Source organism: Mus caroli, unplaced genomic scaffold, assembly GCF_978045245.1.
Source record: "Mus caroli unplaced genomic scaffold, Mus_caroli_1 scaffold_13, whole genome shotgun sequence".
Taxonomy (NCBI): Eukaryota; Metazoa; Chordata; class Mammalia; order Rodentia; family Muridae; genus Mus; species Mus caroli.
The window spans coordinates 105,564,428-105,584,509 of record NW_028227268.1 but is presented as its reverse complement, the minus strand read 5'-3'; the positions used below and the strand labels follow the sequence as shown (position 1 = coordinate 105,584,509).

At 37.4% G+C, this 20,082-nt stretch overlaps 1 protein-coding gene across 1 annotated transcript; it reads right to left on the bottom strand.

The window, feature by feature from the left end:
- Nucleotides 1–301: 301 nt before the first annotated feature.
- On the bottom strand, nucleotides 302–15,406 carry Etaa1 (ETAA1 activator of ATR kinase). Its single transcript, XM_021176745.3, has 6 exons — nucleotides 15,119–15,406; nucleotides 14,169–14,294; nucleotides 13,832–13,908; nucleotides 9,550–9,662; nucleotides 7,362–9,322; nucleotides 302–1,903 (listed from the first exon to the last, which is right to left on the bottom strand). Exons 1-6 carry the CDS (start codon nucleotides 15,348–15,350, stop codon nucleotides 1,779–1,781), a joined length of 2,634 nt encoding a protein of 877 aa, XP_021032404.1. The 5' UTR covers nucleotides 15,351–15,406; the 3' UTR covers nucleotides 302–1,778.
- Nucleotides 15,407–20,082: the final 4,676 nt, after the last annotated feature.

Genomic DNA, 20,082 nt, shown 5'->3' with positions numbered 1-20,082 from the left:
TCTACAGAAAACAAGTGATGGGAGAACTTGAGCAAAGAGAGACTTAGAAGAGATTGAATTCAGACTCACTAGAAAAGGAATCTAAGCCGGGTGTGGTGGCGTACGCCTTTAATCTCAGCACTTGGGAGGCAGAGGCAGGCGGTTTTCTGAGTTCGAGGCCAGCCTGGTCCACAGAGTGAGTTCCAGGACAGCCAGAGCTATACAGAGAAACCCTGTCTGGAAAAACCAAACCAAACAAACAAACAAACAAAAAACCCGAAAAGGAATCTAGTCTCTTCACTCTCTTACATAATAACTTAAAACATTTATTTAGGTCTTTATAATATACTCTTTGATAATACAGGGAAACTAAAATCTGTTTTACTGTATATATAAAAAATAACATTTGAAAAATGATACATAACTATCAGTTTGTCAAAGCTCTAAGACACCTGAACAGTGGTGAACATCAGACCCAGATGAATACTTCATAGACCCAGATGAATACTTCATATCTATCATTTTCTTCATATTACTTACAAAGCATTTAAAAAACTACTAGCATCCTTACTGCCACCCCCGCCCCCTTTAGTTTAAAGGCTTTATTACTGGCTCATTGTTTAAAAGCCAAAAGGGGAGGGGGGAGGATGACAGAGGGGAAAAACACTGAAGTTAAATAATTAGAAGGAAAATTAGAGTAATAAGAAAAGTGAGAATAGAAAGTCTAATTTTGAATCCTGGAAAGATTAGTTAGTTCTTTGAGATAAAGAATGTATGTAAGTACTGCTAACAAGCAGCCTTTAATGTACTTTAGATTAAAGTGTTTATGTGCCTTCCAGTTATTTTAAGTATGAACAGACTGAAGCAAGTCATGCAGCAGTCAAGATGGTCTCACACAAGGACAGGCTGACCTTGTCTGTCTGTGACTTTGAAAGTAGCACAGTAAGTTGGGCATGGTGGCACACATCTGTACTTAAAAGCACAGGGAGGCTGAGGCAAGAGGATCACTGATAGTGTGGGGCCATTTGGGTAACAGAGAGAGTTGAAGGCCAGTCTGGGCCACAGAGCAAGACGCTGACTCAAACACACATGGACACAAAGAAAAAGAACAGCTTGAATTGTTCTGTCTAACCTGTATGATAGAGAAGCTCGATCAGATGATATGTTTGTACCAATTCTAAATGTCAACGATGCTTTATTACTTACGTAATAACGCTTTTTTTCTTTTTGCTAAACTAGACTTAATGCCTAGTCTGTGGTTTTCCTAACAGTGAAATGTTTTCATACTGAATCACATTCTAGAAATATTAAAGTTAGCTACTTCTGGATAACAATTAAACACAATTTTCTTGAAAATAAAAAGAAATTCTCTACTTTTCAGCAAGACCAGTAAGACTATGGGAATATTAGTTAAAAATTGACAATGTATAAAAAACCTTAACTGATAATGACACTATAAAACCAAGTTGCTGTTTACTCAGCAATTTTAATCTTTGTGCTAGAGAAAGCCTTCGACAGAAGCTTTATAGCTATTTTTGATGCTCATCTGCTACCATTTAATAAAGACAAGTACTTTCCTCTGTATATACATAACTGCTAACTTTTCAAAAACTTATATACATAATTCACATACATCTCTGAAAAAGTTTCATTTACCACTGTAAACACTGATTTATTAAATAATAAAGTAGAAGCTCATGCTTTATAAGTCAGTATTAAATTTCTCACAGAGAAATCAGAACCAAAGTCCTATCACAGATAGTTATTAATAGTTGTGAAACCATCTAACTCGACTTTCATCAAGGCAGTGAAATGGGAGCTGACTGCACAGTATGCAAAGCTTTGGCCTTTCTTCGAACCAGTGCTTCCTGCCTTTTTCGTTGAATTTCTTCAGGAGAATACTTCCTATTTCTCTCTTCTTCATCTAAAAATTAAACAAAGCATAGGAATTAATCTTATAACCTTTAAGTCATTCTGAATATATGCTATGATCTTTGCTTCTTCATCACTCTGGTTTGACTATTAAACCAAACAAATATGTATATTATGTATGTATATTCCACAATTACAAGTACATACATAATAAATAGAATGTCAATGAAGGAACATATTTCTCAAAATATATTATCCATCAACTTTGTTTCTTGGTATAAGCAGAAATGGGAGAGAATACTCAAGAATTATTTATTTCAAATCAACTTCTAAGATAACTCTGATGTCTATTATTTTCTAAGCTAGACTTTAGCTATTTTCCATACCAGAGAAATACCAAAATACATTTTATAAAAAACAAGTCTACAATGACAAAGACAAATAAAATGTCTTTAAAATGGGTTTAATAATATAGAAAATCATTTCAAATGTATGAAATCACACTATAAAATTCTGATTTAGGAAGAGTTAAACGCTTTCCCATCTACCTTTTCACTAACACACACATATACACAGACACACAAACACACACACTCTTTCTCTCTATTATGTGTATGTATATAACATCAAACACAAAGTCAAATTGCTGCACAGTACTCTTGCTACAGAGTACTAAGCAACTAAGTGACATAATTTTTTTTTTTAAGCATAAGGGCCAGCAATTGTTATTCTCTATAGGACGCCGCCCTCAAAGTTAATTTTTGATTGCAAAATGTTATCTTTCCAGCTGCTGACTCTATTCATTATACAAAAAATATGCATAATATGTAAGCCATTTACAGATACATTTCAATGAACTTTATACAATTCACATTTTCAAATCAGTTGTTATGCTCATGTATTTTTTTTTAAAAAAACACTTAATTTTTACATTTTAAAAATGAGATTTAATGTACTCGTTATATAAAAACAGGTTACCACTTGACTAACTCTGGCCTTAAGCTACTAAAAGTTTTTTATTTCAAGGATATAACTTGGAGACCAGCTTGTGACAGACACATCAAAGGAAAAGTGAATAAAAAAAAAATACACAACAAGGATGAGGCTAATGTTAACAAGGAAAATAAAGCATTATGAACAAACCTAAAAGAAAAATTGCTAGGATAAAAGTCAAATTATACATCTACCTAAAAATGCAGTCAGGATTAAGTCTTTATTGAAATTTAAAGTATATGCAATTCACTTTAGAAACCTTATATATATATTGAGTTTAAAATAAACTTATATATTTGCAACTTTAATAAACTATCAACAAATTTTAATGTTTTAAGACACACTGGGCTGTAACATATATGAAATATACTCATTGTTAATAATAAGAACAAAATCAAAATTTGTCTAGTCATTTGAAGGAACTTTGGTAATATCTGTCAAAATTGACACCATTCTTACATTATGTTTTTCAGAATTAACAGATACAATTACACAAGATCTGTAAAGGAGGAGAAATCCTACTGAACTGCTGCTGTAACTGCAAAAACTAACCCAACCAAGCTCCATCATTATAGAAACACAGTGTCTAACACAAACAACAATCTAACATACGATATGCAAACCAAAGGAAACCTACAGATACTAACAAAAAATGACAACTATAATTTATTAAGGAAATGAAAAAAAAAAAAAAGAGACATAGAGACATAATAATAGACCAAAACCAAAGAATTTGTTGTCTACAAGAGAAGAAACAGACTAAAGGCATTGAAAGGCCACTCAATAAAATTAATGCATAAAATTTACTAAATCTAGAAAAAGAAATACTGAGAAGTGACAGAAGGAAGTGCCAAGTCACTATGCAAAGGTAAACCTCTGAGAACAGACCTCTCAGAAAAAACTAAAACCAGGAGATAAAATGGCTGACATCCAACTTATCTCCCCTTAGTTAAACTATTTCATAGATTAAGTTAATTTAATGGAAATAATTCAATTCAATCATAGCAGAAATTCTCCTAATCCACTAAGCTTTCTCCAAAACAGATGTCATATGTCTTAACACTTACACACACACACACACACACACACACACACACAAGAGGTGGGGATAATTTCCTTTAAGATCTATCAGCTGGTGGATTTCTTCTCTTACCAGACCCACGTGGGAAAAAGTAGGTCACTTAAGAAATCAGAAGGGAAGTTTTGAAATGTCTAGAATCAAGTAAAAATAAAAACACAACTTACTACAGAACATTTAGAATACATCTAAGTCACTGCTAAGAGAAAAGTCTATAGCTTTGAGTTACCTGTACTAAAAAAAAAAAAAAAAAAAAAAAAAAAAAATCAGAGATCTTAAGTAATTCAAGTTCATTCTACAAAGTTAGTATTACCTTGATATTAAAACTAGATAAGGATACAATACATTTCCTGAATGAACATAGCAAAATTCCCTCAATAAAATACTTGAAAATCAAATTCACTAACATAGTAACAAGATCATGATTAGGCTGAATTCAGTACAGGAATGCAGTCATGACTCAGTCTAAGCAAATCAATAAACATAACACATAAATAAAATCAAGGCTTAAAAAAAAATGACATGATCATCTATCTCAACACATTTCCAAAAAGTTTTAAATAAAACTGAACAGTCCTTCATGATGCCAACCCTAAGAAATCTAGGAACATAAGGATCATACCTCAACACAATAAAAAAATCTGAGAACCGTTAACATTATACTGCTGGAAAAGTTATACCATTTCCATACTGAAATTGGATATGAAAGAAAGTTATCCTTTCTGTTCTTATTCAACACAGTGCTCGGTGTCTTTTTTTTTTTTTTTTGGTTTTTCGAGACAGGGTTTCTCTGTATAGCTGGCTGTCCTGGAACTCACTCTGTAGACCAGGCTGGCCTCGAACTCAGAAATCCGCCTGCCTCTGCCTCCCGAGTGCTGGGATTAAAGGCGTGCGCCACCACGCCCGGCTTGTGCTCGGTGTCTTAACTACAGCAATAACACACTAAGAGGGGATACAAACAACAGAAGCCACCAGATTATAACCATTTGCTAACTATATGATCATATATATAAAGGGCTCCAAAGAAAGCACTAGATAGATAAACATTTTCAGTGATGTAACAGTATAAAAAAAAACTAATACATAAAAAAACAGTAGGTCTTCTATATATCAAACTCACTATAAAAACAATCAACAAAACTCTAGGAGTAAAACTACCAAGGTCGTGAAAGACCTACACAATGACAACTATAGAACTAAGAAGAAATTTAAAACACTAGAAGATGAATTTATTTCCAAATATTCATGCACAAGAAGAATAAAAGCTGTGAAAAATGGCCCTATCACCAAAATGGGTTTACACATTCAGTGTAATCCCCATCAAAACTCCAATGACAGAGAACTAGAAAAAGACATTCTAAAATTTATATAGAAACTTATGCAGGGACATGGATGGACACACACCCTCAAACACACACAGCTAAAGCAATCTTAAGTAAAACAAATAATGCCAGAGGCACCAAAACCACCTGATCTCAAATTCTGTCACAGAGTAAGAGTAACAAAATCGGCCCAGTGCTGTCACAAAGACACACAAATATCTGAATGCGGCTGATTCTCTAAGAATCTAAAAACTTAAAGATAGCTTTTTAACAAATGATGCTGGAAAAATTGGATATCCATATGTATGTAGTATCTCTCACCCTTTTTGAAAATCAATTAAATATGGATTAAAAATAAGTTCTGTTTGAACTACTGGAAATCAGGTAAAACATTTCAAAATACAGGCAATGGAGAGCAAATTCTGGAAAGGACTAAAATAGCTCAGGGAAAAAATAGCCAGAATTGAAATGCAGGACTGTATCAAATTATAAAGAGTTTGCACAAGAGAAGAAATTAGTAACCACAGTGAATACACAAACTAGATAAAGTGGAGAATACTTTTGCCGTATACTTAAAATAGGGACTAATATCCAGAAAATATAATAGGTTCAACAACTAAATACAAAAGGTACACAGATAATCCAGAGAACAAGTGACAAATTAAATAAGCACCCCCCAAAGAAGTGTAAATAAGCCAAGAAATTTACAGATTTAAAATAATGTTCAACATCATTATCCATCAAGGAAACACAAATCAAAACTACTCTTGCATTTTAGCTTACCTAAACTAGAATGGTTATCTAGGTGGGAGAAACCTTTACGCACTGCTGGTGGGTATAGCCAGATACACACACACACACACACACACATACGTGTGGTCACTAGGACAATCGGTACAAAGGCTCTTCAAAGGCTAAGACTAGTTATACTATTGTTGGTACATTACTGAAGGATTCAAGGTGAATAAGCAATAGATGGGCGTGTATACCCATGTTTATTACAGAAATAGACATACACAACAGCTAAGTCATGTATGTAACCAACCTTAGTGCCCACCAATGAATGACTAAAGAATGTAGTGAACAACAACAAATGGCATGAAGGGTGACCATTTGAGAAGAGGAGGGGACCAGTAGCAAAGGGGTAATGGGATGCAGCAACTAAGGTAAAACTGTATAAGTATGAAAATGTCATAATCAAAAATTTTTTTAATTTACAATATAAGATGAATTAAAGTTTCAGGACATATACCAAACAAATAACAGTGGTGTTCTCAAAGCAATTAGTCCAAATTACTACATACCATTGTATTCCTACATTTTAATTTTAGTAGGTAAGACAGCTTAAGGAAAAATATTTTTGAGACTATGGTTTAAGCTTTAGATTTTATATAAAAAGAACCATCCACTGAAGCTTGTTTTACACATATATATACATATATATATACACATATGTGTATACATATATATATTTTCTTCCCTCTTGGGTTTCTTTTTCTTTTTTTTAAAGATTACATTAAAGGCAAGTTTATTGGGAAGCTGCTCTCAGGTGAGTTTACTGGCCCTAAGGATTGAGGCCAGGGGAGTCACATGTAGGGTGGGTGTGGGGAGAAAGGGCATATGTGCAGAAAGAGAAGGAGGAAGAGGTGGAGGAGGAGGAGTAAGAGAGGATAAATGCCTTCTTATGTGGATTTAAAAGATTATTTTGCTGTTTTGAAGACTCCTGATGATGAAAAACCATGAGAAAAAGCAAAGTAAAAGTGCTGTACAAAAATACATATATATTGTTCTTCTGATCTTACACTGTGTATTAAATATTTCAAATATGTTTTTGTTTAAAAAAGACTGGAATCTAAAGGGACAAAGTTGAATTTAGGGTGGCAGCAATGTTGTAAACAGTCTCAAGATGCACCTTTTGAAGTATGATTAATGAAATATATGTATTGAAAGAATAACAATCCAAGGAAAGATAATTGGAAGAATTAAAAGGGTAGCAATCAAATAACTCATAAATTGTCACAACTAGCACTGAATTTTCTTTTGATACCACTACTCAGTACCTGTTAGTTAAAACAAGTAACATTAATACTTTTCGAAGAAAACTACTTTCTACATACCTGGGGAAGATGGTTTCAAAGACCCAGAATATTTTATTGAAGATTGCTGTTGATTAGCTTCAAGCAATGAATTGACAGTTTCCCTTTGTCCTAAATCCTCTGAGATTTTGCAAACAGGCATACTTCCCACTAGATGATTTTGATTTAACTGAGGATTTTTCTTCTTAAATGTGAATTTTGGTAACTTCAGTATTTTGGTGTCATTCTGAGCTGTATCTGCTAAGCTGTTGTGGGATAGCTGCTGAGTACTCAACTTCGTATTAGTAGCAATTTTTGTGCTCATAAGACCTAAATTTACATTCAAATTTGAACTTCCTCCAAGAACAAATTTTGAGCTATTCACTTGTACTGGTCCATGCTTATTATCACTTGAATTCTTAGGACACACAGACAAATTTGTAGCATCCAAAATATTGAGCCCATCTCCACATATGTCTCTTTTCTGTACTGTCACTGGCTTACTCATCTGTGATTTACTTGCTAAAGACAATGGCACTGCAGAGCTGACAACATTCCAATGTTTAGATGGCCCCGACTGACTTCCTTGTTTAGATGCAGTAGAGCTACTTCTGGATCCACATTTGGAAGTATAACTTACACTCTCTGACTCCTTGCTGCCCTTGTTTTCTTGCTGAGTTAGTCTTTCAATGTCATCACAAGCCTGATAGAACAAATCATCATCTACATCGTCTGCTTTCCAGGTAGTCTCTAACTGATGACATGCTTCAACCATTTCACTGGCCAACAGCGGATCATTCCAGTCGTCAAAGGAAGAATTGAACTTTGATCCAGGAGACTGATTTGTGTTACACACAATGTTTTCTTTGCCCAAGAACACAGAATCAAATGGATCAGTAGTGGGTACTTGCAAAGGCACATTAACACCCAGCTCGGAACTTTGTTTATTAGGATACCTTGTGTACGAACTAGACTTGTTAGAGGAATGTTTATTAAGTATGCACTTACTGCGACTATCTTCTTTCACTTTTTTAAGATTAGAGACAGCAACATAATCTTCATCTTTACTAACCATGTTAGTGACAGATTTCTCAAAACTCACTTTATTTCCTGTGAATGGTACCTTCCTTGATTCATCACCTGGATGTGATGAAAACCTATATTCTCCAGCATCTCTTAGCTCTCTGTTTCGTGTCTTTGAAGGAAGATCCAGTGTTACTTTTGAATCTGTTAACCTTCCACCTTGGTTCATATTTGTTCTTGATGTAGTTGTATCATTTTCACCAACTGAGGTACAAATTGCCTTCTGACAAGTATCTTGGGCAGTTGTAGAAGGGACGAATTCAAGCATTTCAGCATTTTCCATAAGGAAGGGCTCACTGCCTAGTAAGCTTTCCCAATCATCCTCAAAATCATTAGCAGTCAACTCATCAAGCTGTTTATCAGGTGCTGCTGGTGTCCTAGGACAGGGAGTCACACATGAGGTTAGTATTACGGTAGTGTCTATTTGAGGGGAAAGTGATATTGGAGTTTTATTTAGCAGGTTTTCAGTGAGCAGAGTTTCAGTAGTAACTATTTCCTCTTGTAGTAAGGCATCTTTCTTTCTCAAGGAAGTTTTACTATTGTTCAAAAAAGCATCTAACAGATCTTGGCTTAGCTGTCCACTACACATCTGAGTGGAACCATCAAAAATAGCATTAAAGGCTGCTTCAACATTTTGGTCAAAGGGCTTCTGACTGCTGTCGTGTGCCTTTGCCAAGGCTATGCTACTGTCTCCTTTAATTTGCTTCTTTAGTGGAGTACAACGGATTTCAGGAACTACATCATCTGACGGCATCTGCACAGAATCTTTATGGTTACCTAAATGTCCCATTTCTGATGTCGTCTGGATAAAATCATGATTCTTCCCATCCTGCTCTTGGATCACATCAAGTTCTTCCATATTTTTATCAAACTGTTGAGCCAATTTCATAAGTTCTTTTTCTCGATTTTTTGTTTTTAATCTATTAAAAAAACATTGAAAACATTTTGATTAAAAAACTGTTTAATAACTACTCGATTACTGTTTAGTATAGTTTGGTGTGACAAAACACCAAAATTTTAACTCTCAGAATACTATGTTTTTAACTCACATATTGAAACAGAAACTGTTGACTATTTTGGCTTAATGACTATGAGCGAGAGTAGAGCGCCTGCCTCACTGACTTTCAGGAAGAGGAGGGGAACTCACTTTGTGCAGCTGACTTTCACTCTTGATTTTTCTTTTGCTACACCAGGAGTACAAGGAATAGCAGTTTCGCCAATCCATACTCCCAGCATGGAATTTGTCACTGGTTTCTCATCCTTCGAAAGACAAAAAAAGAGAAGCATAAGAACCTTATAAAACAAATAACCACCCCTCCCTCTCTAAGTAGAGAGAGACAGATGAGACTAGAGGGGGAGAATTCTGTTGTAAAGCACTCAACAAACTCAAACAATGAGAAGCTGGAGAAAGGCATTATGTCAGAAGCTATGATCCATTTATATTCCCACAACTAAAAAGTAATATTCAAACTCAGAAATTCCATATTTATAAAAACCAAGGTTTGAAGTACATTACCTATCAAATACGTTTTGATGTTACATACATATAACATTTGGTAAAAGGAAAAATAACATTTTAGTTGTAAGATGTTCACAAAACCAGAAACAAACTACATACAACTATCAGACCTGAAAATAAGAATATATTCAGAATTTTTTCTGCAGTAGTGATTCTCCAAGTTTTCTTATCCTCATAAAGTCTTAACTAAAACTTGGGAGCTCTACCTTGACTTAGACTGAGAGTCTAACAAAACAGATTATAGAGATTTTACCGTAAGGTCAAAGCAAAAGCTAAGAATGGACAAATAGACAAAAAGACAAAAGCAGAAAACTCAAGTATGAAAAAAAAAAAAATCAACTTACTTTTGCTGTATGTTTTTAGTTCCTTAATCACAAAGTTATAAAATGAGCTTCATATTATAAACCAGTGGTTCCCAACCTGTGGGTCATGACCCCTCTGGCAGCCCTCTATCTCCAAAAATATTTGCATTATGATGCATAACAGTAGCAAAATTAGTTATGAAGTAGCAACAAAAAATAATTTTGTTTGAGGATCACCACAACATGTGGAACTGTATTAGAGTCACAGCATTAGGAAGGTTGAGACCCACTGTTATAAACCAAACTAGCAAACCAAATTACTTAATCTTATTTGTTTATAGTAGCTAGAAAGAATATAAGTATAAAACATGATACAAAGTTAAAACTACTAGACTATAGGGTATTCTAATTTGGGTCTAGTGTGGGAGAAGGCTCCACTGACCATCCTCTGATCTTTACAAAGTATGTGCCTGCTTGAACGTCCACGGAAACAACAACTTTTTAAAAAAGGGTCATTTTACATTGCTTGAAGGTTTGGGCGAAAAGATTAGTTTTATAAAATCATAAAATCAGTTAATTTCATTGGAAGACTCAATATTTTCTGAGTTGTTTGTAGAACACTCTTAAGTAACATCCTTAATGACTTAATTTTGGAATCTGTCCAAATAAATTAAATTCATATAAAGTTTCAGAAAGTCATGACAATTTTACGTAGCCTCTCAAGCATATATATCAAGAGTCCTCTGTATGTTTATGAACTACTTGTAAGTGCTTATTTTAAATTATGATTATTACATAATTTACTGAACCCTAGGTACATTCTAGGTGCCATACAAGTTGTCTAAGCCTTCAATTGATCTTAGCTGTATAAAGTTATAAAAATAAGGCAAATAAAGACCTTAAACACCACAGAAGAAATCACTACAGAAAATGAAATGAGTATCTAATATGCAAATGTATGCCTTAAAAACTGAAATCAGAAACCACTAGGAAGAAATTAAATGATTTGAAGATAACTAAGAAAAACACAAATATGAAGAGCATGACATTTTCTGAGAAATCTTAATGCTGCCAACAATTAACCTGCTTTAAGAATGTCCAGCAGAATAGCTAGGAGGTGGTGGCGCACACCTTTAATACCAGCACTTGGGAGGCAGAGGCAGGCAGATTTCTAAGTTCAAGGCCAGCCTGGTCTACAAAGTGAGTGCCAGGACAGCCAGGGCTACACAGAGAAACCTTGTCTTGAAAAAACCAAAAAGAATGTCCAGCAGAAGACACTGATTGTATAATCCTAGTACTGCTGTCTTTACGTGAGCTGCTCTTTCCAGCCCATTTAGTTATGGAGCCAACAGGACACTCAACTTTGTATCACTCATGTCAGGCTAGTCAGCCCAAACATGTTTAACTGTGCTTTGATGTAGTTAATAAAGGCATATTGGTTTTTGTTTTTGTTTTTTTTTCGGTTTTTTGAAACAGGGTTTCTCTGTGTAGTCCTGGAACTCACTCTGTAGACCAGGCTGGCCTTGAACTCAGAAATTCGCCTGCCTCTGCCTCCCAAGTGCTGGGATTAAAGGCGTGCGCCACCTCGCCCGGCTCAAGATATTGTTGACACAGTAATAATATGGCATAAATGTACTTCAGACATAAAGAGTAAATACACTGAATCCTACGGCATGACAACATGGGAAGCAGAGACACCAGCTACAAAGCTGTACTGACTGCTGATGATATGTCTAGATTTCTATAGCTGGAGAAAAGTTGTACCTGTCTTCTCTTTTTGGACATGGTGATTCCTCATAAGCACATTTTGAACCAGTGGGATCTGTGGGTCATTACTACAGGCCAATAATACACTATCCTAGGGCATATTAAGGAAAATACAACAACTTCCTCAAAGACAACAGTAAGCAAAACTTAGATATTCTTTGAATTTAAGTGTTGTTAATTAAGAAAAAAAGGGCTGGCAAAATGGCTCAGCAAGTAAAGGTATTTGCTACCAAGTCTTATGACCTGAGTTCATTCCCTAGGACAACCATAAGCCAAAGAAGAGAACTGACTCTGGCAAGGTGACCTCTCCCACACACATGCTGTGGGTGTGGGTAGGCAAGTACATACATACATAAATACATACAATGTATACACAAAGATACATATGCACACATGTACTTTTTAAAATGTAAAAAAAAAAAATGAGAAAAAGACAGAAAAGAAACTCAGAACAGCTTCTCTTATGGGTTCATGCTCTAACAGTGGCAGGACTAATAAAAGGAATGAGTTACTGGACTCTTTTGTGTTAAATGATTGAAACTTCTTCACTCAAGGGGCACAAAAACTGAAGTAAAGGAAAAAAAAAAAACTAAAATAAGTAAATCACCATTAACATTAAAATTTTATGTCCCTTAATCCTAATAATCCACTGAAGCAAGCAAGGCTGGTAATAATTCTACTTTATGGCTGAGTGGACTGGGGTTAGGAACATTTAACGGACTTCCTAGGTGTCACAGCACAAGAGGCTATATCTAAATCCAGCGACCTCCCTGATTTTACAGTGGTCCTGGATGATTTTCTAAGTCGTTAAGAATACTAAGAAAAGAAACTGCAAGAGGGAAACTTTCCACTATGGACAGTGAAGAAGCACTGTAGAGATATGTACAGGAAAGCCCTGTGTCTGGCTTAGAGTGAAACGCTTCAGCAAAGCCTCTGCCATGTTTCGGTCAATCAGCAAAGGCTGAGAAACAACCTGGAAGAAATGTCTCGCTAGTGAGTCTGCTCATTATGAGCTTGCTTGCAGCTACACCAACCTTGGTCCTAAGAAACTCCTGGCAAATCTTGAGTTCTTACTTTTGATTATGGCTAGCTGTGGCCAAAAGGGATGGAGATCTGGGTGGGCTGTCTGCCACAGGCAGCAAGGGCAAGGTAACATTGGCAGCTGGAACCTTTCCCAGCCCCAATTAACCTTGCATAATGTTTGACTAAAGTAACTGGAGTGAGCTAGCTGGGTGTCAGTCTTTTCCAAGAAAGCTAAAACCCCTCTGCTCTTTCGAAAATGAAGATTTAGAATCTTGGTGAGCTTCTCTCTACTGTGGCACTTATGACTGACACTAATCAATAAAGCACAAACAATAAAAACTTCAGTATACCATAGCAACTAACTACATTATTTAAGGAATAAATAACCTAGAGATGACTTAAACAAGTGGGAAGGAATGGAGGCCTAGCTTTGTGGCAGAGCACAGGCCCAGTAAAAGTGAGTCCCCGAATTTGAGTTTCAGCATTATCACATGAATGAAAGGATGAAATGAATAAATGAAAAGGAGAGACAGCCACGCACAGGGTACCATACAAAACCACACCACTTTCTGTAAAGAACTCCACAATCAGTAGATCTGGCTATCCAAAGGGGTCATGAGACCATGTCCCATGGATTATGATATATGACCATATTGCACATTCTACAGTTCGTTCCTCTTTTCAAGGCATGCAGTCAGAAAAGCCAAATGTAACCTTGGTTGCTCTATAAACATGTTACTTTACATATGAAAGAACCACGCAAGCACACCACATACAATCTTTGCTGTTTTATAAACTATGAGATTTGCCATACTTACCTGAGGAGCAATACGGTTAACAATATGTGAAATCTCATCAGTGTACGCTCTGGAAATCTGCTTTTTTCTTCCTTTACCTAAAGAAACAAAACATTTCTATGAATTTTAGACCAGGAATTCTAAAGTCAGTTGTCACTTTTTAGGAAACAACTGTAATCAGTACAACTTAAATGACTCTACCCTAGTATCATAGCATTTTAGACAGAAAAATCACACATGAGGTTCTTAAAAACAAAACAAAAAACCCAAAAACACTGTATTATGATGTTACTGGACTAAAATTTTACCGACAATAATTCTTCAAGCACCTACCCACATAAAAATAATAACAGATTACCTAACTGCTTTGTCATTGGAGAATTTTGATCCCAGAAGATATCAGTTTGTCCATCTGGATCATTTGGAGAACTGAAGGTACAGGATAATAAATCCATTTTCACGATTTGTACTGGCGTCTCCTTTTCTGCATAAGATGACAATCATTGCTTCTAAGTGTTACGTTATTTCATAAAAGCTAAAGTCAAACAATTAATTTTCATGTCCAATATAAAGTTTGTCTCTTAAAGACAATTACTTTAACCACAATGGAAATGTTTCAATAAAAATAATATCTTAATATTTCATAAGTTTAGCACTGTAGTTAGGAAGTGTTTTTTGAAAATTCCATAGGCCCAGGAATGATACCACCTGATCACTGAATTACTATCACCAGGCTTTAGGTACCTCCATGATGTCAGCAGATGTACACGAAATGCATCCAAACAGAAACCCAAGCTAAACTCTCACAAGCCCCTTCTGTAAACTCGACCCAAATTTGACTCCATACACTCCAAAACCAATAGTGATCTGTTTCTAGGGAAGCTCTGTCTAGAATCACTTGAAGGTTTTCAATGTTATTGTTCTTTCCCAGCCTCGTTTTAACATAGCAGAAACAGGCAAGGTAACAGACGTTGTATTTTACGAACACACCCTAGGATAGAGGTTATGAGTCTGGTCCTTATTGGGATAGAAATCTCTTAACTCCCAAGTTTACAGAAATGAACGCGCCATCGGTTTGCGGGGCTAACCGGATGTTACACCTAGCAAGTTCCGGGAGCACTCTACAGTTTCTGAGGTGGCCCTTTTTGCAAAACAAAACAGCGTGGAAAACAACAACCGGCGTAGGTGCCCAATTTCCGGAACACAGTTCACGGCACAGACCCCGCCCACAACCAGTCGTTCAGAAAAGGCCCGGTTCACGGGACTCGGCTCTGTACCGCCAGGCTCCGCTCCCCGCCCTCTCCTCACCCCCGGGGCTGCGCCCGCCGTCAGCCGCTGCCTGCCGCTGCGCCCGCCGCGCAGGCCGCATTTCCGCCCGGCGGAGCTGGGAGCTGCAGGCCGCCCTGGACCCCCGCGGCCACGGCTCTGCGGCCGGGCGGCAGTTCTTAGCAGCCGCCCTGTGCGGCGTGCTCCTCCGGGCAGGGCTGTCCGCATGCTTCCTTCGCCGACTCATTCCCGTGCCACCGTCCTTCAGCGGCATTCACATTTTGCTACAGCGGAGCGGGGCAACTGCTCGGCCGAGAGCCCGCGCGCCACAGTCCAGCGCCATCTTTGCAAGTCGGGCGCGCAAAATACGCTGCTTCTAATTGGCTGCCTCCGTCTAGGGGCGGGTTACTAAGCATGGTGCGGATTGGCTGCGTCAGTGTGAGGGGCGGGGTTAGAAGGCTGCCGCCGGGGCTGAGGAAACATGAGTTTTCTGAGGTCTACCATCAGACTCATCCAACTTAGCAGGAACTGCAGGACCCTTTTCTGGATCTGTGACAGGGACTTGGTATGTGAGACAGTAAAGAGTTCATATACAATGACAGATTCTTATTGCATTTAAAATTTAATTGATTATTTCTAAGATTCAAATGATGGTGTTATTTGATAATATGAGAAAATAAAGACTATACTTTAGGAGGTAATAAATGCAATAGTTCATAGATGTTCTGTTATGTGCATAGCTCCAAAATGTAGGAAAACGTATTAATTTAATAAACTAACAGTCGCTGGAAAGTGTACACGCAAAACAGAGCTGTCATCTTAGTAGGAATAAAATAGTGTTTATTTTGAATCAGGTAATAATTCCCATGATCAGGGAGCATTGATTCAGGTTGGCCTAAAAACACGTTTCAATATAAAAGCAATCGCACAGACTTTGACAGTCACAGAACAAAAGACAAAGCATTTGGCAGGCACTGTGCTGGGGACAACGGGTAGTAGGTGGGTTACAGCAAAGCAGGAGATAATTCTTCCAGAGGCTTTAGGTAAGGATATAGTTCATGAGACCCATCCTTTCGTTGATGGAAGTTAGTGGTCTGGTAACAGTGCATTCCAAAGTTTTTACCTGATAGTCTTCAGGATGCCAATCCTGACAGTTGGGTCCTTAATGGCTAGTTAGGGCACTAAAGATAGCCATAAAGATTATTTGGTTTTATATCTGTAACACTCCAGTTTCCTTATCATGAAGTGTGTCTGTCTTTTTGTTTTTCAGACAGTGTCTTCTGTGTGCCCGGCCTCCTTATTTAATGCAGTCCCTCTGTGAACTCCTGGTTTTCCTGTCTCAAGCTTGTCAGTGCTAGGACCACAGGTATAGGTCCTCAACAGAATCATCAGCGTAGATGTGCCTTCTTCTTCTTTCAAATAAAGTGAAACTCGGAGGTTGATTGTGCTTTAATAGATTAGTAATAAACTAAATTCTAAGTTTTAAAAGAATATGATTTGTGATAAATAGTAAAACAAAAGAGTGCCAACTCTACAGAGAGAACTATAAAACACCTTAGAAATAAATTGAAGGCTAAAATAAAAAAGGCTATGCTGTGTTTGTGGTCTGTGTCACTCACTACTGTTACAGAGTCAATTCTTCCCAAATTGGTGTATCGTCAGTGCTGATGCACTTAGTCTCAGAGCGGGGGCATATGCACGTGCAAAGGGAGGATACCTTTACTCTTAAGACATGAAATGAAAAAGGAAAAATAGACAAGAAATTCTTGATCTCTTGAAGCATAATGAAGCTGAATCTCACCCAAATGTCAGGAGAGTGGTTAAGACTTAGGACGGTGTTCTAGTGGTGAAGGGACAGACAAATAAATGGATGGGACAGATTAAATGCCCTTCCACAAACTTACACCTAAGTACAGGCTTTGTATAATACAAATGATATCCATTTAAATAATGAGGAAGGACTATGGGAGATAAACAGTACAGCCAGATGGAATGGTGGCTCATATGTGCAATCCTCCCAGCATGTGGAGGGCAGAAGCAGGAGGATTGAGAGTTTGAGGCCACCTGGGCTATATTGAGCGATCTTATATCAGAAAATAAAAAATGATAACTGAAAAAGTACATTTATATGTGTATATATAATATATGGATTATATATAATTTACATCGATATGATTCACACATGGAAAAAATGAGGTGACTTTGTCTCAATCCATATCCCTAAATCAAATGAAATTGGTTCTATTTCTAATTGTAAAATAGTTTTTATTTTATAAAATTATGTATACTGTCATCATGACAGAAAAAATATATTTATGCCAATAAAGACACAAGAGGTAGAAACTGGGGTAAAACCTACTAACTAAGCAATGTAATTTTCTTAACTATTTACAAAACATCTATGTACAAGCCTGATTCTACAACTAAACTGCTAGCTCTTAGAAATACCGTTCTATCTGTATCATTCTATGGAGCTAATCTACCTTTCTCTTGATGTCTTCCAAACCCAAGAGGGCTTCTTAGCTCTCTTTTCTAGAATACTGTTTTACCTGTGTCCTGCCAGCTGCTTCTCTCCTGTTCCTGCAAGCCCAAAGAGAAAATCCTCATTACCAGGAGCTTCCTCCACAAGGCTCCTCCAAGCCTAAAGAGAGTGCTCAAAGGTCTGGTTGCTTACCACGGACGTCTCTAGCTCCTTCTCTACACCCTTGGCAGGGTAAACCACATCAGTATCACTGTGGGTGCTCCAAACCAAGTCACTGGGTTGCCAAATCATTTCACCTTGCCTGGTGGGGCAGCTCAAGGCTATCCAGCTGACTTTGCCTGGGGCCATACAGCAAAGACCACAAAAACTCTTCTCAGCAAAAGGCCTTAAAATAAGCAGGAACTTTCCATTCCTTGGCATTCTTTTCTACGGAGGCTTTTAGAGGTCCACCCAAGCTGCAACTCTTCAGGACACATAACTGAATCGGACATTATTTAAGTTTATATATTATGCTAACCATTAAGTTTTTCTATGTACAGTAATCAAATAACCCATAACACTGACACATTAATTTGGTAACTTATAACTTTTCTCCATCAAAATGCACCATTTTGCTCCTTAGGGTTTCTATTGCTGTGATATGACCAAAAGCAACTTGGGAAGAGTTTGTCTCATCTTGTTCTTCCACATCACAGTCTGTCAAAGGAAGTTAAGGCAAGAACTTGGAGGTAGGAGCTGTATGCTGCTTCCTGGCTTTCTGCTCATGGGTTGCTCAGCTGCTTTTAGATACAACACAGGACCATCTATCTGCCAATGGGAGGCATCACCCATGATGATCTGGGCTACCCCACATTAATCAGTAATCAAGACAATGCCCTCCCCCCCCCCCCCAAAAAAAAAACTCACTCACAGGCAGTCTGATGAAGTCATTTTCATAATTAAGATTCTTTTTTTATGTCAACTTGACAAAACCGAAACAACACACATTTAAAGAAAAATGAAAGTCAGGACACAGCTGATAATTATAAGATGTGCCGGTTAACACTGATTGCTAACTTGGCAGGATCTAAAATCACCAGAGGTTCAGACCTCCGGGCATTTCTGTGAGAATTATCTAGATTAGGCTAGCATCCGGACACGTCTGGGAGGGATTAGGTTGATGTGGATAGCACCGTTACAAGAGCTGAGGCTGTGGACTGCATTAAAAAGAGAAGGCAAGCTGAACACAAGCATTGTCCTCAGCTACCTCAAGTTGCTACTGTCTGAATTCCAAGCCATGGCAGATGCATCCTAGAACTGTGAGCCAAAATGCCCGTATCCCTTTAAATTTCTCTTTGTCAGGGATTCTGCTGCAGCAACCAACCAACCAACCAACCAAATAAACAAAAAACAAACAAAATAAAACATCTATAACTTAGAGCCCTGTTATGATTTAGATATAAAGTGCCTCCAAAAGAGCACTTAGTCCTGATATGAGTTCTTGTTAGGTAGTTTTCTCATCTCTAGCACAAAATATCTCACATAAGAATCTTAAGGGCAGGATAATTTATTTTAGCTCACAGTTTCTGGCTAGAGAGTCATGGTATGGGATTTATTTGATATGGTGGGAAACATGTGGCTTGACCTATCCCATCTCAATAGGTCAGGTAACAGAGAGGCTTGGACATGCCCCTAGAACCCTACTTCTCCTACCTAGATCCAATATATCAAATCATTCTACAGTCTCCCCAAATAGTACCACTTGTTGGTAACTAAGTATTCAGATATATGAACCTGTGAACACATTTAACAGCCTGTATCATGAGGTCTCTAGCTCAGTGAGTAGATTAACTTACTAACAGGTTTATGATTTGAAGGCATTATTAGGAGATTGTCTTAATTAGAGTTTTATTGCTGGGAAGAGATACCATGGCCAAGGCAATTCTTACAAAGGAAAACCTTTAATTAGGGTCTGACTTACAGTTTAAGAGGCTCAGTCCATTATCATCATGGCAGGAAGCATGACAGCATACAGGTAGACATGGTGCTAGAAGAGTCATGAGTTCTACATATAATGGCATAGAATATATATTACCATTCCAAAATGTAGGGAAGGGAGCATAATGAGGAAGCACCGGAACAAGACAAGACTAAAAATGAGCTGGGCAAATTCCAAACTCTGCATCTCTGTGTCTGATGTCAAAATGCTCTTCACATCTCCAACTCTTTTCATCTTCATTAACTTCAGTACAGTTCAAAAAACAAAACCAAACAAACAAACCCAAGCCGGGCAGTGGTGGAACACGCCTTTAATCCCAGCACTTGGGAGGCAGAGGCAGGAGGATTTCTAAGTTCGAGGCCAGCCTAATCTACAAAGTGAGTTCCAGGACAGCCAGAGCTACACAGAGAAACCCTGTCTCAGAAAAGTAACAAAACAAAACAAAACTTCAGTACAGTTCTTTCTCTTGGGCTGTTTCTATTTCCTGTTAGCAGCTTTCCTTGGCAGGTATCCCAACACTCAGGCATCTCCAAAATCTTGGGGTCT

What these genes read in the sequence shown, in the direction of transcription:
- Etaa1 (XM_021176745.3), bottom strand. Translation starts at nt 15,350, where the DNA reads ATGCCGCTGAAGGACGGTGGCACGGGAATGAGTCGGCGAAGGAAGCAT. An exon ending in TCCAATGACAAAGCAGTTAG is followed by an intron (nt 13,909 to 14,168) that starts GTAATCTGTTAT and finishes TTGTTTCTTTAG; the next exon opens with GTAAAGGAAGAAAAAAGCAG. An exon ending in TTAACCGTATTGCTCCTCAG is followed by an intron (nt 9,663 to 13,831) that starts GTAAGTATGGCA and finishes TGTCTTTCGAAG; the next exon opens with GATGAGAAACCAGTGACAAA.